The sequence below is a fragment of the Ambystoma mexicanum genome, chromosome 11 (genome assembly GCF_040938575.1).
Source record: "Ambystoma mexicanum isolate Mex_15411 chromosome 11, UKY_AmexF1_1, whole genome shotgun sequence".
NCBI lineage: Eukaryota > Metazoa > Chordata > Amphibia > Caudata > Ambystomatidae > Ambystoma > Ambystoma mexicanum.
This window is the reverse complement of record NC_090934.1, coordinates 352314232-352339371: the sequence shown is the minus strand read 5'-3', so window position 1 is coordinate 352339371 and position 25140 is coordinate 352314232. Positions and strand designations below refer to the sequence as shown.

Here is a 25140-nt window from a genome sequence, read left to right as displayed (position 1 = left end):
AAAACTCCAGCAATCCAGCAAAGCGGCTGGGGGACTCACTAGGTTAGGAAATTCAGCCTAAAGAGAGAATTCTCCCTAACACTGCCTCCAAGTCTTGTGCTGCAACACCTCTGCATAAAAAGTCTTTAGGTGTGCCCTCACCCGGCATTGTTTTTGTCTTTAGCTTAAAAGTCGCATTTAGATGTGCTCTCATCCTGCATTGTTTGTAATTTTTACTCTGAACATCCTCTGCCGCCTGCGAGTTAAGGTCAGAACTGTGCACTGCCACCCCCATTCTCCCTCTTTATCCCCCTACCTCTTGCTTCCAGATGGCACTCTCCATCTCCCCAATCTATTCAAACGTATCACCTATCCTTCCTCTCACTAAATCTGGTCAGAAACAGCATACAAAATAATAATAAAAATAATAATAAAAAAAAAGAAATCCATGCAGAAATCTATGGCCTCGCAATTGCAGACACCTACAGCAGTGCATCATCCAGAGAAATCTTCGCCGACATCCTTTTCTCTGTCCCGTCACCTGACCAATGGACCACTTATCTCATCTCTACTCTCAACCCTTACTCTATCACCACCATTAATGGCGGCACTAAGTGGCCCGTCCTCTTGGCAGGCTTCTACTCATCTCGCTGTTTCATTAATGTTTACTTCACAGGCACTAGCCTGGTTCAGGACCCTCAGGCTAACCTTCTCTTTGACCGGATCCTGCCGTCTCTCATCAAATTCCTTTCTTCTCCTGCCTCTCCCCCTACTCTGCCACCCCTGACTGAAGTACCACGCTCCTGTACTCCACCTGAAAAAACGTTCAAAAGGCAGCTATCGTCTCCACTTGGTGACCCTCAAGGCTCAGCCATCAAACACTGACATCTGCCTTCTCCTTGAAGACAATTACCTGGACATACGCGCACTCACAGAGACTTGGTTCAAAGCCGGCTTAGTCACTTCCTTTGACTCACTCTTACCTGACGGCTTTAAGATCACCTCCAAGCTTACACCTCACCAGCTGGCGGTGGGGTTGCCCTAATCTTCCCCGAGTGGATTCCTTCTTCCATCCTACCCACTTAGCTTTATTCGTCCTTTGAGAGCCTGGTATGCAAATTGGTCATCTTTCCCTCCTCGACTCTGACCATTGCTATCATTTACCAGCCTCCAGGTGCTTCCTCAGTTTCTCTCCGATTGGGCTGATTTCGGTTCCTCCCTACTGTCTACCACCTCCAACCTGCTTCTCCTGGGTGACTAAAACGTCCACTTGACTCCTCGTGCAGAGCATCGACCCTCTTCATTGATCTCTGCACCTACCTATCCCTCTCCATTCTTCCTTCTGGTCCAAACCACACTGCCGGACACAAGCTGGACGCCTTCATACATTCAGACTTCCCTCTGTCATCTCTCCTGGTCACCCCCTCTCGTGGTGTGACCACTCACTTCTCACCTCTCATTTGGGTCCCTATGGCCCTGTGACAACTCCCAAAGCTCAGCCACTCTCGTTCACGAACATCCGTCTGATGAAGCGAGTGTCCGCTGCTGCCTTACTGCCACCTTCATTCCTCCGTGCCCACCCAACTCAGACTACCTTCAATTCTGCTCTTTGCAACCTCCATCTTTCCATTTCTAACACCATTGACATCCTCGTCCCAGTCATGAGGATCTGCCTGAAACCTACCTGCAAGCGTAACACCTGGTGTGACTCAGAACTTGCAGACCTAAAACATAAGTGCAGGGCTGCAGAACGTAAGTGGCAAACTGCAGGTTCACCCTCTGACAAACTGGTGTGCCGCCTGCTCCAAAGGCACTACAGACTCTCTAACCATGCAAAAAAAAGGGCCTGCATTCAGGCACAAGTATCTGGCACGTTCAACAATACAGCAGAACTCTTCAAAATCTGCAGGGAACTTGCAAACTCGACCGCAGTATCCTCTGCCCCTACTTCTTCCCAGGCCCTTTGCAATGCACTCGCCACCACTACTGAAAGGAATTCTACCTTTCCCCACCTTGCCCCAGAGACTCAACATTACCTGGGCTCTGGTTCTCTCTACGCTGCACTATTGGAGTAGCCTCCTCAATCTACCTTTGTCCACTATGCGACCCCTCCAGATAATCCAGAACAAGGCAGCAAGACTTATCCTTGGCCCCAAGGACTGCATCTCTCCTGCCCTATAAAGTCTCCACTGGCTCCCGATCGCAGCACAAAATTAAATTGAAATCCCTCTGCATCATCCACAAGGCTGTCTGGGGCTGGGGACCACTCTACCTGCAACTATTTCTGACCAAATACTCCCATTCTAGACACCTGTGCTCCTCTGGCACTAACTCCTTGCGGGTGAAGCGGTTTGCGAAACAAAGCAGGTGGTTGATCGCTCTCCTCAGCGGTCTCCTGTCTGTGGATCAGCTCCCTCCCTTTTAGTCTTGAACAGGACTTCCTTAAGTTCCAGAAATGCCTCAAGACCTTCCCCTTCACCTCTTCCTTCCCTCACTCTCTGCCTTGCTAATCGCACAGTAGTAGGTCGGTGTGCAGGACCCTTCTGCATACTCTGGGCCCTGACCTCCCACATCTAATCTTCCCAGCTGCTTTCTGTGCTCTGCACTTGCCTTAGCTCACCCTCGGCCACTGGAAGTTGCACTTACACTTCATAGCACTTCACCTGCTGCTCTCCTGAACATAACACCTATACCACTCCCTCTCCCCTCTGCACTTACACGGTCTGAACACTCACAAGGCATAGTAGGTTCGTCCTCACCTTGCGATTGCATCTTTTGGTTTGTATTGAATTATTGTTGTTGTATTTACATTGTTCATTATCCCCTGTCCTCTCCCTGTTGGTGCTTTGAAACAGTATTTGCTTCCTGTATAAGCGCCTAACAAGTGACAAATAAATAACTCAATAACTGAATTGGTAACTGAGTGATATACTGACCTTTACTGAAGTCACTGTGTGCTGGAAAATGTGTTAGCATAAGAAAAGTAATTACCAACTTTTATTGTCTTTTAAAAACGAAAACCAAACCTAGTAGATACAATTTTAAAAAGAATGCTCATTTAAACCTTGTGTATATTATAAATAAATATTTATATACACCTAAGTGTGTAAGTGCTACTTGTACTTACCAATTTCAAATGTACAGCTCACATTATCCCTCTTAAGATAAGCCTGGCTGCTCAGTCACACTGCCAACTTGTGTAGTACAGGCCTATATTAAAAGCCGATAAGTCTTGTGTAGTCCTCACCAGTTGGACTGCACTAATTTTTATCTAAGAACGACCAAAGACAAGGAGACTGGGTGGGTTTTCAGCCGTGCATCCATAAGGCGTCCAGCTGCATCAGCTTCTTCACTACCAAGGTACTGTGGGGCATAAAGGAAACATACCTGAAGCTGTTTGTCGCGCCTTTGCTTTTGGAGCACTGTTTGTTTGGGTTTCACCTATTTGCAGTCACCCAGGCATAACAGTCTGTGCCCCTCCAGCAAGGATTTTCCGAAGCTACTGAACTTTTTATAAGACCAAATAACTTGTTACTTGTGCCAAGATGTTTTGCATCAGAACGATCACATTCCTATTGACTTGGGCATTGCTCGTTTCTCTCCCAAACCTAAACTGAAGCATTCTCTCTTGTTAGGGAAAAAGACTGCCTAAACCTTGTAAGAGTTGCTACTAGTATTGCTTACCTGTGTTTGTTGATCTTTACATTCTTCAACTTAGCCATTGATCTTTACATTCTTCAACTTAGCCAACCTTGAATACTCCAGTGGATTTAAAATCAGTACTTCTACTGAACTTAACTGAAGTCACTCTTGTATGTGGATAAGAAAAGTATAGAACAATTTACTCACCTGCTTTATTTCTTTACTATTCTAAACGAACATTTGATGTTGCTAGTTGAACAAAATATTTCTTTGAGTTTATAACTGCCTGGTTTATATATAAAATAAATCACAATATTTTAATTTTTTCCAAAGATTTTTATTACATTTTAACATATGGAACATTCTTCAACTTCAAAGAATCCCCCCTACCCCCCCTCCCCCCCACCCCCCCTCCCTCCCTCCCTCCCTCCTTCCCTCCCTCCATCCATCCATCCATCCATCCATCCAGTTTCCTTGGAACTCTGGACGCACTGGCAGGCCACGTGGTCACGGCACTTGTTACAGTTTTGAGATTCAGAAAATATTCAGGATACGGATTGTGAGGCCACCACTGTAGCATGTAGTCGCTCTGCAAATATTGCAATATGGGGTCGCTCTGCAAATATTGCAATATGGAGCCCGAATGCTTTTGGAAGTCCTCAGGGATACCCTGTACCTCGCGCACTTGTTAGCAAGTACTTGTTTCAAGTACGCTTGGACGTGCTGCTTCTCCTGCTCCTGACCCGACCCGAAGGCTGAGCTCCTGTGTTTTATGCGCTTTGGACACTGTGGACTAAGCAAGATACTACTAATTGCCAGCACATGCTATTGGCATTGGTTCTGGCAACGTGTAAAGTATTAGCAACGTATTGGCTTGTGGGACTAACTGCCAATGTTGTTTTGTTTGTACAGGTCCCGCCTCCTCACTCAACCAACAGCAGCCTTCAATAAATACGAGTTTGCACGCGCAACCGCGCGCGTCTACTCGTTAGCAAGTACTTGTTTCAAGTACGCTTGGTCTCGGAGAGGCGGCAAAGGCCATATTGAGGCTATATTAAGGTTAGCCTCCACGTTTGGATTTGTTTAGTTCCACTTCTGCTCTTTGGTTGGCAGTTACCGTAAGGGCATACTGTATGGATATTGGGGCCAGGTGTTGAAAATTTGGTGTGTGTGAGAACCACATTGAATGCTTAGGCCGACGTGCTGCTTGATTTTATTTGCCAATATTTTTGTTTTGTCAGACAACGTGTTAAAAAAAAGAATGGCTTTCTCAACTTATAAACTCATGACTAACATGCCGCACCTTGCGCCCTTAACACTGTCTAGTTCTTCCTTTTGTTCTGATCTTATAACAGCAAATATACCTTGTTGTGCCACAAATCTCCAAACCTTTTTCTCTACTTGTTCATGTACGCCAACTGCCTGCGCGGGAAACATGCAAACTAGATTCCCTTTTAATATCCAAGCAAACAGAGCGACCTTAACCTCTTCATCTCGCCTTCCCGCCTCTGCATCAAGTGCAGGCACGCCCTCCCCACTTACTATAGGGAAAGTGCATGTAACTGATTGCACGCCATTAGGGCGAGCAAATCCTCATCCCATCTCTGATGTTACTATGATAGCCTCACTGAAAAATAGAAATGTTTTGTCCAATTTAGACACACTGATAACACCCATTGAACTTCCAAGCTTGTATCCCGATCAGTCAGTCATTTCCATCCATGCGAGCCAACGGGAATCACCAATCTCAGTTGGGGGGGGCTAACATTACGTCCAGTTCGAAATCAATGTCCCGGAGGAGTTCAGAGAGCTCAATGCCCTGTCCTGATCCGGTGCACTTTGATTCAAATGCTACACTAGTTTGCCCTTCCCACTCCCCGACCCAACAAACCCTTTACGACTGACAACACGATCCAACATCTTCTCATGATCCAACCAGCCCTTACAGCCATAAACACCGCCGTTTACAGCTTATGTAAATTTGAATCATTAGACTCCAAATTGGCCAATCAAACAAACCAATTTGAAGAACTAATGAAATGGTTGTCCTTCCAAAATTTCATTAAAGAGGATAACAGGAGCCATAGTCAGTCCAAATCTGTGGCACTGAGTGAATCTGTTGTATGCTTGGAGGTACAAAAGGTTGTAGATTCTGCTCCTCAAACACCAGTGGTGGTAGCCACTTTGGATAGGATACCATGCCCCTTACCTCCAATTGCTGGCATTATCTGTGATTTGGAGCAACTGCCTTGTGTACAATCGATTACGGATTTAACAGAGGATCAACTGCTTCCCAGTGGTACTGGTGATACCACGATTCCTCCAAATAGCAAGAAAGCTGATGAATTACTACGATCAGGTTTAGGACATTTGCAACAGTTGGAATTTGAAATTTACTCAAAAGAAATCATTAGCGCGTATAAAAAAAACAAAGAACATGCCGGGACTGAAGCAGTCCAAAACACTCCATGCTTTTTTTAAAGCTCTTGGCAAAACTACTACTGCACAAATACACCAAAAAATGAATTGGCTACGACAGTGAACCCTTTGGAACCAGTGAATAAGGTGATAGCTGATAGTCAGAGTATACCACCAACTAGCGCCATTTGTCCAATCCAAGGTTCGACAAACTTACTCTCTCAGTTGGTATGTGCCCTGCAACCCCCAAAGGATACTGCACAGCCATCTAAATATGCTCAGGAGACTGTTAAATTTGGTGCTAACCTCTCCACCGCAAAGGTGCCCCTTGCTCTGACCACACAGGGGTCTGTAAGCCAGTTCGTTCCTGTAAGCATGCCCACACAGGGAATGTTGAGGCCTTTGCCACCCGTGTTTGAACCTGTGATGCATCCAAAAACGGTGTCTTTCGCCCCAATACCCAAGGCCAGTCCCTTAATGGAATCAGGCATGACAAGCTGTAATTGAAGAAATAAAAAGGAAAGTAGATGAATATCTAGCAACTAATGTGGCAAAAGCACACTTCAATTCAGCAGTGCCGCAAGTAGCTCCAATTGCCATATCTCAGGGCACTGTGGAGACACGTTCATGCCAGCAAACAAACATGTTCTTGAGACCCAATGGCAGAGCTCGGTCCGAGGAACAGAACCTTCCAAAGATGTGTGACAGGACGGCACAACCAAAATGGATTTCTCAAGTCAGAGTTGCCATCTACACCACGTCATGTACACCCACTCAGAGAAAACTTTTATACATTTATCGTAAAATGTAGAGAGGATAACTTTCCGGTATATGATTTGAATCTGATAGTGTTCTGAATATTTTTGGGGAAGTTGAAGAACTGCAGAATATCTCTACCTTAGATATTGACCAAATTGAATTCATTTCAGAAAGCCTATCATCGGTAGTGAGAGTATGGATTCCTTGATGGCTGGTTTGGCAATCCATCTGGCATTGTAAGATGCAACTTTTTGACATGGGTTTCTTACTAGCCGAGGACCCTGAGAGTATTCCAGTAAGAGTGCAAATCCTTAAAATGAAACCAAATATCTTGAGGGGGTCCAATAGAGAAAGGCCCTGCTAAGTTTGAGACACATGTACAGTTGGAGAGAGGCCCAACAATGCAATTTGGAGATCACACAATGCAATTTAGGCACGGAGGCCCTGCTAAGTTTGAGACACCTGTACAGTGGGAAAGAGGCCTAACAATGCAATTGGAGTTCTCTCAATGCAATCTGGGCACGGAGGCCCTGCTAAGTTTGAGATACCCGTACAGTGGGAAAGAGGCCCATGATGTAAATATGCAACATATATATTTACCTGAAAGGATCGTAAATGGCCTGCAACTTTCACATAACTTCCCGGCGTTAGCACAACATTTTCACTGCTGCCCTCCTTAAAAAGAAAAAAATAAATGCTAAATACATAAGTTAATTCAACCCTTAAAGTTACTAGCACACATAGCTGTAAGAGGTCCCTAGCATAAAGGAAGCAGCATGCATGAAACAGACCCAACGCACCCTCACAAACTAAAAGCACCTGTATCTGTCGAGTAACAGATCGCTAAATTCATGTGCTTCGATTAATTTCAGACAGGATCCTGGGAAAATTAAAACTTGTATTCCTTGATTATTAGTTTGGGCTATTGGGTGTCGCTAGAGTACAGATAGGGAGGAATAGACTATGAGGAGGGACGCACAGCTTGTATGTGTTTGGCTATTTGCCCACAGATTGACTGGCCATGGCCATGCTAATCCCTATGGCCGTTCCCACCTAGGTCATGTCCCTCTCAACCCAAAACACCTCCTCATGGGTGTTAGGTAGGATTCTGTAAAGTCTAACTGGTGCAGGACTTTGCAAGACTTTTCTCTTGGTATTAGGCAGACCCAACTCTTAATATAGACACACAATGCACAAGTTGGTAGAGTGACTGGGCAGCCAGGCTTATTTTAGGAGGGGTAATGCGAGCTGCAGAGTAGCACAATGAAATCAGTAAACACAAGGCGCCAAGTAAGCTCTTAGAGTAATATTAAATAATTTATTTATATACACAAGGCAATTTAAGCATTTTTTTTTAAACAAGCGGTAACTAATAGTAACACTCAATGGAAGATAGAATTAATTTAAACAAGAAACCAATAATGCAGGCGAGCAATTCTTTTCTACGCTAAACTTGCTCCAGCACACGGAGTGACATTAATCAAAGCCAGTAGTAGCACTTATTTGTGTTCACCATTACAAATGGGTGAATGAGGGAAAAGGGTTAGAGTTAAAGGGGGACACACTTGTAACTGGTTCAATACTTCGTTTCTCCCAGAAGGGTTTAGGCAGTCTTTTATCCCAGCAATAGTAGTGTCAACAATAAAAACCTGCAAGGAAACAAGCACTGCCAAAGCAAATAGGGTTCAGAAGAGGAGCCTTTAGGAAACCATTAAAGCCAAAGTCAATGAGACAGTTCCGGTTCTGATGCAGCTATCCTTATTAAAAGAAAAAAAAGTGTTATCAAAAAGTAGAGAGTTTTTTGAAGAAAAAATAAATAAAAAATAAAAAAATCACAGGAGCTCTTTGGGAGCCCACTTGATGGAGCACAAGCTGGAAGGCCTGCACAGGTGAGTGCAGGTCAACTCCATTGGGGTTAAAATAGTACTTCCCAAGCCAGTGTGCACTACAAATGGCAAAAAGCCACACAGTACCTTAGAATTGAAGATGTCCCAGCTGGATGCCTTCCTGGTGCAGTGTAACAGACCTTTGTTCCTGGTCCTTGGCTGTGGTGACTAAAGGGAGGACATCTGGCGGGCTTCTGCAGCAGCACTCGGGAGAGGGACTCGGCAGCAATGGATAACATACAATTCAGCGGCTCTCTGTGGTTTTGGGGACTTTGACAACAAAGAGAAATAAATTGCTCTGGTTGCAGTTTCCTGGGTCCCTCGGTCCTGGACACTCGATGATTGCCTGCTTCTGGAGTTCCTTGAAGGTGCCCACAAAGTTTTGGCCGGATTCGATCTCAGGAAGACGATGCACTCGATAATGGTCAGGGGTCCCCGGGCATTGAGATTCTGCAGACTAGGAAAGTCGCAGCAAGTCAGGGGATGAGCCAAAATGAAGCAGGTCTCGAGGCCAGTTGGTCCCACCAGCCCAATGGAGGGGGTCGTCCTGCACAGATCTTACTGTTGAAACGTAAAAAACGGGGTCAGCACAGCTGCAAGGCTTCACCGGCGCTTCTGCGGTCCTGGAAGGTGCTGCTGGCATCTCTGCTGGTCCTCTTCATCGGATATGTTCCAGTGGTTGAATCTGCCTGTAGTCCCAAAAGCCTCGCCTTTTATGCGAGATCCCATTCATTCACAGCCCTACAGCTGTCAATCACAGGAAGGGTCTGGGGGAGTCTGGAGGGGGGGGGGGGTTAGGGGTCTTACTCTAGGACAGCCACCCACCCAGTTGGAACTGGTTTTGGCCATGCATGCCATGCTCCTCCTTCACTTTCTGCCTTCCCAGACACACCAAAACGCCAAAAGCAAAACTCACAAGGGACCTAAACCCAGTTTAAACACAGTAAAAGCCCAGAATGGAACTAAAACAAGAAATGGCAAAAAAAGAAGACTGGGCCATTTTGGAAAAATTGTCACCTATGGGTGCTGTACTGCAGCTGAGAAATCAGTCTGCTAGTACCCTGTACAAAAGGTAGTTAAAAGTAACCACTGCCACCAGCCATTCAAGTTACTTAGTGTAATAAAAAGTGGGATAAGGAGTTACTATGCAACCCCCCCAGCACTCCACATAGGGTGGGGTTTGCAGGACCCACAAAAAAGGCTATCTTACTATTCTTGGGAACGGTAGTTTATCCAAGAAAAAGTATTTAAAATTTAAAATATGTCCAAAGGACTTACCAGTGGCACTGCAACAAAGGGTGCTGTGTGGTACTATACAAAAAGCAGATGCCTATGGCGTTTACCAGACTCCATAAAACAGTTACAAATCCAAGTCAGAAAAAAAACATGCGCAAGTAGCAAAAAGTACTACAAAAATCAAAAAGATCCCAGATTCTAGCAAAAGAGCAAGGGTCTTTAAGGTTAATTAGCACAGAAACTGACAATTCTCCCCAACAATTTTCAGTTTGCTTTAATCAAGCCTTTCCATAAAACTTTCAAAGTGCTCGTCAGAGTTTTTTCAAAGCAGTTTTCGCAGAGTTAATGACTTAATTGGAGCTGTAAACCGCTACTGGTAATACAAATGCCTTATGTCTATACGGTTGGTTGGAGTTTTAAGGATAAAAGGGCCCCTGCGCCAACTGGTAATAGTTTGTTACTGTAATACGACCTGCAGCCCGACACATGGTTTGCCGGGGAAAAAACTCCCAAGATTCCCACTGATCGAGTATAGAGACGGTTTGTTTGGCAAACCTTGTTAAATAGAGGCACTGGTGGATGGTTTTTAACCAATGGTCGTAGCCATGAATTACTTGGTTCTGGGTTATTGAATTAATGGATCAACTCCTGACTTGTCATCAGTGAGGATTTTAATGGTGTTACACAATTAAACCAATGGACCTAGCAGAGGATGCGAGGTGCATGTGAGACGGGAGCCATTCCTTTCTACCACTGCTGTGTGCGAGGATCTGCTGCCTTGCACCTCGTCCATTTTATCCCTGCTTTTCACACAGACTCCCTGACGGATGCTGGGCTTTGAAGCCCCCTGGTGCAGGTAGGTGCAATTATCCATGCACCCCTGTACTTTCCACGAATTGTGAGTGCATTTCCGAAAATATTTGAAAGAAGCAAAAAAATAAAATCGTTTTGGTGCGGGAAGGCAGTAATCACAGCGCTTGACAGTGTGCTACTGTGCATTTGTTGGCAACACATCCTGCTGCCTGCCACATCTCGATTTGTTGATGTTTCTTTGATTTTGGCCAGCACTAATAGTCACCATGTGGTGCTTCCATCATGGCTGCCTGAGCACAAATCTACATTGAGGCAGTGTGTGCAAGCTGCCTGCCTACATCCTGCTCTGACATTGGCTGGGCTGCTGCTTACTTCGACCAATGAGGTACAGAGAGGTGTGAGCCGGCCCCTGTTCCAAGGACCACTTCTAAGGGCCCTGTCAGCTTCCCTGTCCGCTTCCCGGGAAGCATGATTCCGCTACTACACCAGCCTGACACTTTCCTGGCGCCGCCATCTTTCTCAGCTATGTAACTGGACTACCAAGACACTCCTACTTTCCTCTCCTTGGCTCAGCTCCCTCTTCCTTCTGCCTACCCTTTCTCTTCCCTTCCTGAACATTCACTCTCCCCTCTGCCTTCTCCAACCTTTCTATCTGCTCTGCTCTTTAATGCTCTCATTCCAACACTCTCCTCTACTATCATTTCACTTACCTTTGTTACCCCAGCCTATGCCGTTGAATGTCAAATCTGGGTGTGTTTTTGTAAGCAAATTTGGTGTTTTCATTTTTGTTTAATCTCATTTTGGACCTTAACTGTAACCTGCTAGCCCAGTGACTGTTCCCTACCGTTGTACTTGCATTTCTCTCCCACTGCCCCCCCTCTACCTGACCATGGCACTGTCCGTCTCTCCTTTCTACTCAAACTGCTACTTTATCAACTATCCCTCCCTTCTCACCAAGTCTGGTAAGAAGAAATTCAAAAAGGATATCCTGGCCTCCAACCCAGGACTCTCCATTGCAGATACCTATTCCAGCGCTTCTGCCAGACAAACCCTTACCGACATCCTCTTTGTCATTCCTTCGCCAGATCTATGGACCCCACATATGATCTCTGCGCTCTGTCCTGTCTCCGCCTCTCCCATTAATGGTGACACCAGCTGGGAAGTGCGTATGTATTCCTTCGACTCCTCCAGAGTCATCATAAATGTCTACCTAAATGGCACTGTCATGGTGCAAGGCCCTCAGGCCAATCTCCGTCTCTTTGATAGGCAGTTCCCTCGCCTCATCAACTTCCTTGCCCTTTTCTCCTTCATCCTCTGCCCCATCTCATACTCCTTCCACACCTCCGCAGGGCGTACCTCTAATATGTACTCCTCCCCGGAAGGTCTTTAAGGCTGGCAACCATCTTCATCTTGCCACCCTCAATCCTCGCTCCGCTGTCAAACACTCCTCTGACATCTGCCACCTCCTTGAAGAACTTGACCTCGATGTCCTCTGTCTTACCTAGACATGGTTCACGGCCAGCTCTGTCACGAGTTTTGACACCCTCCTCCCAGATGGCTACAAGATCCTCTCCGCCCCCAGATCCACCCGGCCTGGAGGTGGTGTAGCCCTGATCTTCCCCGAGTGGATTCCTGCCTCTATCATCCCCATTCAGACTTACTCCTCTTTCGAATGCCTTGTCTGTAGGCTCTCCCTGAGCCACTCCCTTACTGCTGCTACACTCCACGGGCCACCTGATCAATTCACCGCTTTTCTCTCTGAGTGGGCAGATATCTCCTCCGCCCTTCTGGCCTCTACCTCTCAACTCCTCCTTGGTGACCTTAACATCCATCTTGATTCTCCCTGTTCCTCATCTGTGCTCTTTCGCGGCCTCTGCGATTCACTCTCCCTTTCTATCCTCCCCTCCGACCCGACTCACTCTGCTGGCCACACTCTGGATGTCTTGATCTCCTCTGGCCTCCCCCTACCTACACCGCTCACCACCACTCTTTCCTAGCGCGATCAATGCCTCCTCTCCGCTCATCTTCCCATCGCCTCCCCTCAAGCCAAGCCTACCCAAAGACTGCCACCCACCTTCTTGGACATCCATCCCATGAAACGTGCGTCAGTTGAGGCTTTCGCTGCCACCTTCTCACCCCCTCCTCCACTCCTGGCTGAGAAAACACTGATACAGCCCTGTCTCTCCTCTACTCCTACATTTCTGATACTCTTGCCCAGTCATGAGGATCTGCGAAGCCCAAAACCAAGTGTAATTCTTGGTTTGACTCCGACCTAGCTACACTCAAAAGCAAGTGTAGGGCGGCCGAGAGGAAATGGAGGGCCTCTTGCTCATCCTCTGACAAACTGGCCTGCCGCCTACTCCAATGGCAATACCATCTCTCTGTACGTACCAAGAAGCGTGTCCATATTCAAGCCTGTATCTCTGTGGCATCCAACAACTCAGATCTGCAAGGAGCTGGCCAACCCTGATGCAGTATCCACCCCTCCTCTCGCCTCTCAGGCTCTTTGCAATGACCTTGCCTCACAGCATCTCTAACAGAGGACATCTTGTCCACTCTCCTCTACCCTCTCCCTCTCTGCTTGTTGACCCCACCCTCAGCTACCCCTCCTCCCTCTTTCTCCACCTTTCCTCTTCTCCCATGGATGAGGTCGCTAGACAAGTCCGATCTATGAAAGCCTCCTCAAGACAGGTCCATCCCTGCTCCTCCCAAAACTATTAAGGACCACATTGATACCCTCGTTATGGCCCTTGCCGACTTCTGCAACCTCTCCTTTGCCTCTGGATCTTTCCCCTCACCTCTGAAGCACTCCCATGTGCATTCTCTTCTTAAGAAACCCACAGCTGATCCCTCTTGTCCGGCTATCGCCCAATTTCCATCACTCCCTTTTTGGGTAAGCGCCTGGAAAAGCTTGCCATCTCTCAGCTTAATCTTCACTCCGACTCAGTTGGCTCTCTCCATGACCACCAATCTGGCTTCAGAGCTGCCAGAAGTATGGAAACTGCTCTCCTGAACATCCCTGCTCTCCAACCTTGACTCTAACATTTCCTCTGTCCTCATCCTACTTGATCTCTCCTCCGCTTTTGACACAGTCAACCATACCACCCTGCTAAATAGTCACTGTGACAAACTGGGCATCACCGATCAGGCTCTAGCCTGGCTGATCTCTTTTCTCTCTGATCGACCCTCCCATGTACAACTTGGGTCCTTCCTATCCTCTATCTCCATCTCTACATGCGGTGTGCCCCAGGGGTCTAACCTCTCACCCTGGCTTTTCAATCAATATTTGGCAACTCTCGCCTACTGCATTTCCATTTTCTGCTCAAATTTCCAGTGCTATGCTGATGACACCCAACTCATTTTCAGGCTTCCCTCGGCCAACTCCTCTCCTTCCCTCATCTCCGACTGCCTAATCGACATTCAAAATTGGCGTGCCGCAAATGATCTTTGTTTAAACGCCAACAAGACTGAGATTTTCCTCATTGGTACACCCCTTCCATCCTTTCCCCGTATGTGGGCAGGTCGAATTGCCTTAGCAAAGATTATGTCTAATCTATATATATTGCTGCTTCAGCGCTGATCTCTTTCCCTCATCTCACAGTGTTTGGGAACACACGTCGTGAGGCGGTGAGACCCAGTCGGCCGACTGAGCATACTTAAATAAACCAGACTTGTTTGGAAAACGAATCTCGTGTCTGACGTGTCATTTTAGTATATGGTTATTGTGCCTTAGTTTCCATATGCAGTCTTTATGGCCTAGCATTTCTGTATCTAGGGATGTGTCTAAAGAACCATTGACGACATCTAGAATACATTTAAAGCAAAATAAATTGTATAAAATGGACAACATTTCACATCTCCCGTAAATTGGATATGCAGCACGCTATGTGCTTGCTCCTGGATCCCTAGGTAGCACCTGCCTACTAGGTGATGGCCGATACCCATGAGCTAGTTTTAGCTCCTGCTTGTGAAATCTGAATTTTGACACCTGCCATTCTTTTCGCAGAATTCCATTCGGAGGGAGTGAAATAAGGTTATTACGATCAATAAAGTCAAGCAAACCGTTTCTAAATCCTTTTAAAAGGCCAACACTTGCTGCATCTAAAAAGCCGTGCTTGGTCTTCAAAATGTTTACATTATACATGAGTACACATGGTTTATTTCATGAACTGCTCAAATGTTACAATAGTATGGTCACCTTTAACCAATGTCAATCTCAGAAGATTAAAGAGGCAAGTGCAGATGTAGGTCACAATGTTGACACCCCCCCAAACCCCTGCTCTAACACCCCCACCCCATTCCGTCCAGGAAAGTTCCCTACCCTCTCCAACCACAACACGTTCAGGGGAGATGACAGACTCATGGTTAGCTAAAAAGGGAGTATTGTCAGGTCTTGGCAGTGCTGGGTTTCCCAGGGCATGAAATTCAAGTGGCTTAATACTATGTAGCTGTACTTACTCTACCCTGACTTTTCAGCATAAACAAAAACGTGTTATGCTGTGGCAGCACTTTGAAACCCGGTTTCAGGTACTGTGATCAAGATGAAGGAAACCCATCTCAGCTGGTCTTGAATGCCGAGCAGTCTATTTAGAAGTGTTAAACAATCACCGCCTTAAGTGCTTACATCAGTATCCACCCACTGTCTGACATCCATTGGAGCTGCTGTCATGTCATCCACTTTATACATTATGTTCGTTGGCGCTTTCTCTGCATGCCGGATTACTCCCACAACAGTAACCTGTATGGAGAGGGGGAAGAAACCATAAAACATTATACACCTAGTCAGTTTATTAGTTCCTAAAAGTCCAACTAAGTCATTCATACAGGAAAACCATTTAGACATATGCTTTTTAAGTGTCTCTCTGCTTGACTGACAGATTCCAAAAGAAAATGTGCAGCATTAGCTAACCACATTACGCCCCAGGATGTGGTTGTGTCATAGTCTAGCCCTCATTGGCCCAGGATGAGGACGGCCGTGCTCTGGCAGCAACCGCTTTAGTTGCAGACACCAAGTTCTGGCTCCAAGTTTCTACTGCTTAACAATGGCAGAACCTTGAGGTCAGAGAATAATTCCATCTCGAGCCTTCAAGGCGAAGGTTTGCATTCAAGCATACAAACTACTGCGACCAGAACACATTCATTTAAACTATTCTACCAAAGTAGCCATGTAATGTTGACGAGCAGTCTAATTCCTTGTTTGGGTCTTCAGTGTATCCTGTGACTGGATTGTGTAGAATTTTGCCTTTATTTTTAAAGGAGTGGCGCTGTTGTACCAATTGAAGTGAGATAAGATTAATACATTAGGAAGGAGGATTGCAGGATGAAACACTTCTTTTGAGCGTGGGTCTTTTCTACATTTAACACCCCTCTCCATTCCTCTGCCAACAATAGACCCATGGGTCTTTGTGTTGCTTTCCAATGCGTTAGGCTCACAGGTTCCTATTCAGGATTTCCTGAAGGCAAAGACGAACTGCATGATCTAGTCACTCATGTTACACCAAGATGTGGTCGATGGAACAAGGGAAAGCCTACAAGGGCAGGCACCATAAGAGCAAGGTGGGGCGGTTCAATTCCCCCGATCCTCCCTCTGCTGTGGGTTGACCAGCGTAGGATGACTTTGTAACAGCTGGCACAAGGACCAGCTTGGGATGACTAACAACTGGCTCAAAAGAGCCCTATTTTACCATAGGTACAACATGCTGGAAGTAAGCACTCAATTTATTATTACGGCATGCAAGAGTACAGGGAGACTGGGCAGTTGTGCAGTACACTTATGGTATTGAGGTTGTAAAACATATGGCGATTGAGATATGATAACTGCCAATGCTTAGTATGAGGCGGGTTAGCTGTGGCGTTGGTATACCGCGGATAAGGGGCACATTTGTAGCCCCCACCCCATAACCGCACCCCCCTCCAAGTGGTTTGCCTGTTTGGATGCACCCATTTGGTTGGGAAAAGGAAGTACAGCGAGAGACACCGGGATAACGCAAGTGGCTGCAATGGTGGGCGGCCACATGGGTTTTTAAAGAGCCAGGTAACGTTCTTGGAATGGAGCAGTCTACCATACTGCGCCACGGATGAGATATGCCCCGAACATAACCCCATTAGTGGTGCTAGAGGTCAGTGCCGAACTGGGCACCAGAGCAGGAGCTGCACCTGCAAGGTAGGAGCCCAGGGGGCACAAGAAGGCCAGCAGTGAGGCAGGTACAAGCAAGCCGTCCCAACATGCCAAAGCTCAGCCAGTACAAGGAACAGCGTTGGGCGTGTTAAGGACTTCAATCGGGTGACACACCTTGGTCTCATCCTAGTATGTAGCGCACAACTGAGCTGCCTTTCTTTTTATTTTATGCAGATTCAAGTTGAGATGGTACACAACTCGTCTCACACCCCCTTTTTAAAATACCCCGGGTCACAATGGACCATGAACCAGGCTGGGTGGTGAAAATGCAATATTTTATTGAAAATGGAAGCAATGCACTTGGTTAACCCTCTCCTAGAACATATACAATTACACAAGTGAATAGGAGCACTTTTTGAATTAGGATAGGTGTTAGGGAGAATTCTCAGTTCAGGCTGAATTTCCTAACCTAGTGAGTCCCCCAGCAGCTTTGCTGGATTTTTGGGGTTTATTTTTTTCTCCTGCCAAGAGTGAGACTCTTTTACCCTCACTCTTGGGCATGATTTGAGTGTGTTTCTTTGACTCTAGATGTGTTTAATGGGCTATGGGGTCTTTTACTCCATAGGACTTCATGTGTTTTTGTGATGTGTTACACCGCACCCTCAGTGCAGTAACATAGGGGTGCCATAGTGACTCCCCAGTATAGACTCCATACCCTGGGACTGACTACTGTCTCCCAGGGCCTGTAAAGTCACCATTGACTTTACTAGTCTTAAATTCTGAACAGAACCAGTACAAACCATCATATTGTGGACGTACTGGCTGGGGCAATTCAATTGCCCCGGGGTCTGTAAGTCGAGGGGGCACGTCTCCGTCCCCCCTGATCGAGTTTTGGCTGGTGGCAGTGGATACTATTTTTTATATTCAACCGCAAATATTTCTCTATGGGATTTTCCCATTGTTTGAGGCTACTATCTTTATTTATTTAATTACGATAGCCTCGAACATACCGCCGGGTTATTTAATTAATATTAATTCTCCGGTTGGTATTTCTTGCCAAAACTCGGTTCTAAAATGGCGTTTGTGTTCTCTTCTGTGACTCCAACCCAAGTCGAGCCCTTTGTTCCACTTTTTGGCAGGCTTCTCCACAGAAGCCCTCCAAAGTGGTGCCACTCTGGGGTACTTAGGAGGGGTGGAGGGGGATTTACGCACCCTGGACTGAGTTGCCTAGGCAACTCAAGTCACACTCCGTCCTGATTGGCCCAAGTGGTGAGCGCATGTTTGAGTGACAGCTAGGCTGAGTGAATAGGGGTTTTCTGCATAAAAACAGGGCTTTGGGGACTGGAACTTCAGAAGTCGCCACAGGACCGAAGAATCCGACGAGGGAGAAGCTGAGCCGACCTGCCACGACGACACCACCGGTGGAGCCCTGCTGGACCGTCTCACCACTTTTCCCAACGACAGAGGCGATCTCCCGCCCGAGAGGCTTCTTCCTTTGACTGGTGGGGAAAACTAGTTTCACCGTCTTTTCGCCTTCCAGACGTATCTCGTGGCCGCCTTGCCTGTGCCAAGCACCCCGGCAACCGGGATACCATGTTTTACCACGACCGCGAATTAAAGGGTAATACCTTTAACCAGAAAACTCTGCGTCTGGTTTCTTCCCTGGCAGTGCAACGACCTTCATCTTTCCTCCAAGTCGAGATCTTCTCTTCCCCTGGACGACGAGACTTGCACCCGCTGCCAGGAACAACTGCCACCGCTGGAGGAGCCTTCCCACTTAAGGTACCGTGTCCCGCCCGGCTTCCCTTGCCACCGACTGTACGGGGTAGATTTAGCCCCCGGCTTTCGAACATGGGTTAGCCTGGGACACCCTGGCTAAACCTTTCTGAGCCTCTCTAAACTCTTTTTGAACTCTCTGCAAGACTTCCTAAGCCTAGTGTAACTGTGTGATCTTGGGCGCATTTGTGTTCTGCTCTCTCTAAGAGTGGGCCCAGCCTATGGACTTTGGCTCACAGGTGACTTTTGCTCTTCTGCCTTGCTAATAGTGTTCCTAAAGCTTAGAGTGGTGTACCTTCCCATATTCTGTCTTTTCCCTCCCTTCTTCGTGAACTTTTTGGAGTGCCATCTATAGTTAAGCGCTCACCTCTGTATGGAAATAAGTGGTGTTAACTAAGACTTATCTGATAAGGAATAAGGGTTGTATATATTATAATAGTAACTGTGTTTAGAGTGTTTTACAATAAGAGTGCTGGAGTGTTTCAAACAGTGTGTTTTTAAATAAATAATTATATACTTTGATACCAAAGCTCTGGTCAGTGTTTGCTTGTATTGTTGCATCTGAGTGCCTATTGTGTATACTTTGCATACTGCCTAACTCTTCTTGAGGGAAGTCTGACTGCTCAGCCACAGCTACCAGGTAAATCTGGGTGGTACAGACTGCTACCAAGCGGGTTTACTGCTAACACCTGTAGTCCTAAATCTTTTGAAGTGTTCCCAAAGGGAACTGCACAGGTTTCTGCCTAACAATAGATAGCACCCAAGGTAATGTTTCCCCCTGCACCGTTCCCTCAACCCCCAATTAATCAGATTCTTTGCTCACGTAATGAGAGGCAAAAAGCCTTTTAAAGCCTTTGCAAAGGCATGAAATGACACTCGGAAATTGACAATTAATGTGCGGTTAAATGTGTGAGGCAAATAGGATTTCTCCCAACAACAGGAATGCAGAAAAACTAGCTATCACAATGCAATGGATCAACAAGAAGCATACAATGAGTGAAAGTTAAAACATGCTGCAGCCGAATGACACGTTGGAAAGCTGCACTTTTCTCAATTCCCGTTTAAAATGACCCAAACGTTTTTTTATAAAAACGGGTGAAATACTGAAAATCACAATGCGCTTTTGGTCTGGAGGCAGATGTTTATCACAGGGACAATATCAAAGTGAAAGAATGGGGGTAGCTGAAGATTTGGATGAGATTTTCGGGGGGGGAATGGGGTTCAGTTTTAGGAAAAAAAATAGAGCAGTTAAAACTTCGGTTTTGAAAGAAAGGCAAATATTACTTAAACTAAACTAGACTATATTGTTAAAGAGGAACACAGTAAGCTCCAAGGTTGATTCGCAAGGTAAACCTCACCACCCCAGTGCTCAACTTTAACTGGAAATTAAAGTGATTACTCAAAATATAACTAAGGGCTTAGGATTTACACCAGACAGAAAAGAAAAGAGATGGCGCTAGCACTTAGAATTCTCTGTGCACCCTGACCTTGATTTCTAACAGTTTTAACCAGGGTATAAATAGGATTACTTAGAGAGTAATACAGACAAAAGGGTCAAGATGGGGAGACTATGTGTTTCTCTGTGATGGCGAGTTCCTCACATTCCACAGAATCATTAACAGTTTTATTTTTATTTTATTTTGTCCTGAATCAAAACAAGCCTATTGAAAAAAACAGCCCATATATGTCTGTTACGCTCACCTGGTCTTTGCGGGGGCGTTGGGGCACGGTTGGAGCCCTCCCTGGACTGGACTCCGCTGGTTCAGGCTTCAACCCCAGCTGCGATAGTGTGGACTGCCCTGGTTGGTGGCAATACCCTGTTTTGTAAGGATGAGCTCTCCGTCCCGCTTTCTCTCAGCAGGGGCGCTGTTGCTGGACCAAGTTGCTTTACTGGTCCGTGTGCGTGGTGGCCGAGTCCGGCTGTGACCAATCCACGTTGAAGATAAGTTTTGTAGCAGTGATTATTGTCTGTGTCCTTTTGTATTGAGTTTTTCCCAATGATTATTGTCCGTAATGTTGCAATGTCCTTTCTCTCCCCTATAGATGTGAAGATGGCCACGTGGAGTTGCAGTGATGGAAGAGAGTTCAAACGGTGCCAGAGGGGATTTTGGAAGACTCCACTAGAAGGTAAATTGGGTTTCCCGGATGGTGCGCAAGGTTAGCGTATTGCGCGGCCAAGCGTTAAAAGTTTATGCAGTTGCTAACCTTGTGCGTTCCGTCTCCCTTGCAGGTTCGGCCTGACGGCGCTTGATGGCAAGCGGTTATCCCAAGACCCGTCGGCTGCCAGATGGTTGGATGGATCCGTGAGGATGCTGAGCCGGAAAGGTGTTTCCCGTGCTGTTGGGCGTTCGGAACAGGTAACGATGTGAGGCACTGCAGGCATTGGATTTGCAGAGACAGGTAAAATGCGCGTGAAAGCTGCAGAGTTGGAATCAGGTAAGCGGCGCCTTGAGCGATGGCGTGGCTGGAACCAGGTAAGAGGCGCACTGTAGCTGCAGAGTGGAGATCAGGTTAGCTGTGCTTCAAGCGATGGCGTGGCTGGACCCATGTAAGATGCGCACTGTAGCTGCAGAGTGGAGATCAGGTTAGCTGTGCTTCAAGCGATGGCGTGGCTGGACCCATGTAAGATGCGCGCTGTAGCTGCAGAGTGGAGATCAGGTTAGCTGTGCTTCGAGCGATGGTGTAGCCGAGTCAGGTAAGTGCATGCTGAAGATGGAGTTCCAGAGACTGAAGAGAAGCATGCAGAGCTGAAAGCAGGCAAGAAGCTGTAGACGGCGGCAAGCGTTACGCTGCACACAGCAGAGTAACGCAAAGCACCAGCATGCGGGTGGGCTGGCTTATATAGCCTGGCCCCAGCCACTCCCCTTAAGCCCCGCCTTGTGGCCCCACCTTACCACTCCCTCAGTCTTCTGCACGTGCTTCCAATGCTTTTGTATGGCCATGCCCGGCCTGGATGTACGTGCCTTAGGCACACTGTGTGCAGAGCACACTTTCAAATGAGCCTGGCGCCAAAGGCGCCAGGACTGGGTCCATTTGGACCCTGTAGGGCATAAAGGTAATGGCCCTAGACCAGTGAACATGACAGTTTCCCCAACAACAAACCCCTTTACATTGCTAGGCACGGACAAGCTTTCATTCAACATTGTACTTTTTAGAACAGGCATTTTTTTTCCTCCGGTTTGTAAAAGCCCATTTTAACACGTGGTCAATGCTGCTGGGATTTATCATCAATCTACTTCCCAATATTGTTCCGTAGCTGTAGTCAGCTTGTTTTACACAACAGTCCGTACAAGGCAAAAGTCTTCATGAAATTGACATGTGATTTTTGACATTTTATAGCAAAATGCAAGCGTTTCCCGTGTAGCTGAAGGAAAGCTTTTGCTGATTTTCTCAGATTTGGCTGGCACAGCCTGTTATTCAGGAATAAGGCTCTTTTCTGATTGAGCACAATGTGAATATGGCTGGGCATGACGGTCTTTTTGATAAAGCTAGTGTGCTGAAGAACGGGGACAAATAGCATCAGAGCAGCATCATTTTAAAAAGGTGAAATATTCCCTTTTTCAGTAGGAATTTTGGGCTTGGAGCAAAACAGCGCTGCTTTTTCACTCCATTTCTTTAAGACAAACAAGAACACACCCTAGTAGCCTTTCACGGGGTGCTCCCTGTCACATCTTGCCCAATGGCGTTTGGCAAAACAGTGCAGCCATCCTTTTGTTGCTGAAAAACGCCGTTTTGGTGTGAGGCAATGGTACACACAGGAGCCAGCGCAGCCATTTTGTTGGTTCTGCTGAAGTGCAGCTTGGTGATGTGTACTGCTGAGTGGGTAAATATATCCCACAGGCGGCGGATGCTGTGCAGCACTCACATTCCAATACATCAGAGCTGTGGGGCAGCAACAAGAGGCGGTGTTAAGAGAGGCCCATTGGCACTGCTGCAGCGCACACAGGATGACTTGCACACAATGGCCCTTTGGGCATGTAAAAGATGGCTCAGGTACTCACAAAGAAAGTGGCATGCCTTCACAAAAGCATGGTTCGTGCCTCCAATTAGCCTCGGGTGCTCCCCCACTAACTCAGTAAGCTCTGCAGATGAAGAGGTGAAGGACGGCACCAAAATCTAGGCTCTATCCGCTTTAATATTCATCATGCTCATTGCAGTGTAAACCTGTGGGATGGTATAGCTCAGCCAGGTGCATGGTTGGGGCAACGAGCAGTTGTCCAAAATGTACTGCTTAACTTTGAATTGTGCTCCACTATTCTAAAAAACAATATGGGTGTAACTATATCATTCCTGAAAGAACGATGCGTTACATATGTTGCAATGTACTTACTTGTTACATGGCTGGTATAATTGAATAGGTAGCAGTTTGCCACCACTAGGGTCTGGTTACCTTGAATTACATTCCGTCATTCTAAAAGTCTACTACTAATGTGGTTTTACTCCCCTTGAATAGCATAGTGCCATTCTAAATAAGGTTTATACTTTTGTTTGCACACCATAAGTATTATGTTGGTTTTTATAATTGTGTTTAGGACTTCTAATAGTACTTACCTTTCTAAAGAAAGAATGTATATATAAAATAAACAATTATTTTTTACAATGCATCAGTGTTTCTTTAGGCCATATGTATGCTACAAGTTCTTTGTACCCATCTACAGCTCTCTCGCTCTCCTAAAATAAGCCTGGCTGCTCTGTCATTGCTACCAAATATAATCTCAGGTGGTGCAGGCTTATACTAGTTGGGCGATTCTGTATTGCCCAAGGTATAGTTTTATAAAGTCCCTTTAGTGGACTTGAAAAACTGGCATAACACCTCCATGCTCCCCTATCACACTGAGGCTTCTCTGTTCTCTCCCCCACTCCAGGGTCAGTCTATTTCTCGTGTCCGTCCCTTACTTTCTCCCACTCTGGGGTGGTTCTTAGCTTTTCCGCCTGCCTCCCAGTCCACTGGAGCCACCACGTACCTGTGTCTGATTAGCGGTGCTCCTCGGGAGCGGAGTCCGACAGCCCTCCTCTCGGCAGGGTGCTGCTTATGCAACTCGTCAACTGAACTCCATGTCAGCCGCTGGCGGTTCTTTTCTCCCACTTGCTCCACGAGGGGGGGTGGGGGGGGGGGGGGATGAGGGGACTTGACAGCACCTTCTGCTAGCCTTCGTCTCAGCACTCTGAGGTCTAAGTTATACTTGCTTCGTCAAGCCTGACTCTTCTGGTTCCTCATCCGTTCGGGTTTGCTGCACTCCTTTTGCACAAACGGTGGGCTGGGGCACAGTCTGGCGTTCTAACTCCCTTGCCGGTCAGACCTCCATGGACGCATGGTGTCGGCTGAACTCTGCAGGCTTTGTGGCCATGCTCTTCCAATTGGTTCAATGCCACTCCTCCAGGGGGCTGTTCCATCTGTCTCGCCACTTTCTTCCAAGTATTGTGGATAGTTTGAGCCAGAAACCGAGTATGTCATTATGAGGGGATGGTGACTTGTGCCCCTATGGGGTTTTCCTTTCCCCAAAGTGAGGAGGAGGGAAATGCGGGGGGAGGGGGGGGGGGGTGGATCACCTCCCCATTTTGCCCATAGTAGGCTTATCACTAGTAGTCCGTTTGCATTTCTTTAGTTTGTATCCTTCTGCTTTTTGTTGTTCTCCGCAGTACATTTTTTAGGATTCTTGGTACTGTTTTCTGTCATTATTTGACTCCCTTTTGCATTGATGTATGAATCAAACCTCTTTCTTAGTTTGTTGTTTCTTGACCCTTTACTCCTGTTCAGTTATTGCGTCGGGGCTGTGGGCCTACCCTTCATATTTGCATTTTGTTCTCATTCTCTACTGTATATGTACTAATTTTCCCCGTACACGAGTGTTTACAATTCTTCTGCTGATCTGTTAGTTTGTGTATTGTCAATTTTCTCTTGCTAGTGCAGTAATTGCATCTATGCATCGTAGTTCTGATGCTTGCATCTGCTTAGATTCACATGCAATGCATAGACCAACATCAAATGGAAGCTGCAGAGTATTACAGTTGTTGTTTCTGAAACTCGAAAACCAAAGTTTTGGTGGGAAAGGCAGTTTTTGCTTGATAAAGGAGTAGCAGATCTGTATGCATCCGACTATCCATATGAAGATGGCATTTTTGGAAATGTGGTCTCCTTCTCTGCCTGGTGCTACAGAGACAAACAGTTGGTCTATTTTCCTGAGCGGTCTGGTTTTGTTTACATAGTAAAGTGCCGCTCTCCTTACATCTAGTGTATGGAGTTTCTCAGCCGAGCTTGTTGGGTTCTGAAAGAAAGCCGGTAGCTCGATGGATTGGTTTATGTGAAATTTTGAAATGAACTTAAGCGAAAACCTAGGGTGTGTTCTCAATACCAATTTGTCTTTGTGGATGACAAAGAACGGGTCTTGCACTGACAAAGCTTTAAGTTCACTGACTCTTTATGGAAGTTACAGCCACTAAGAAAGTCGCCTTGTACGTGAGGTGTTTATGGCTTGACTTATGCATAGGCTCAAAGGGGGGGTCCCATGAGCT

The 25140-nt window shown here is 46.5% G+C and overlaps 1 protein-coding gene across 1 annotated transcript in view; it reads right to left on the bottom strand.

The window, feature by feature from the left end:
• Positions 1-25140, bottom strand: part of RPA2 (replication protein A2) — a 222155-nt gene that overhangs the window by 136977 nt on the left and 60038 nt on the right. The window contains exons 4-5 of the mRNA XM_069623062.1: positions 15358-15471; positions 7399-7473 (exon numbers count right to left, since the gene is read on the bottom strand). Coding sequence (XP_069479163.1) covers positions 7399-7473; positions 15358-15471 — 189 coding nt within the window. The remainder of the gene's footprint in view (positions 1-7398; positions 7474-15357; positions 15472-25140) is intronic.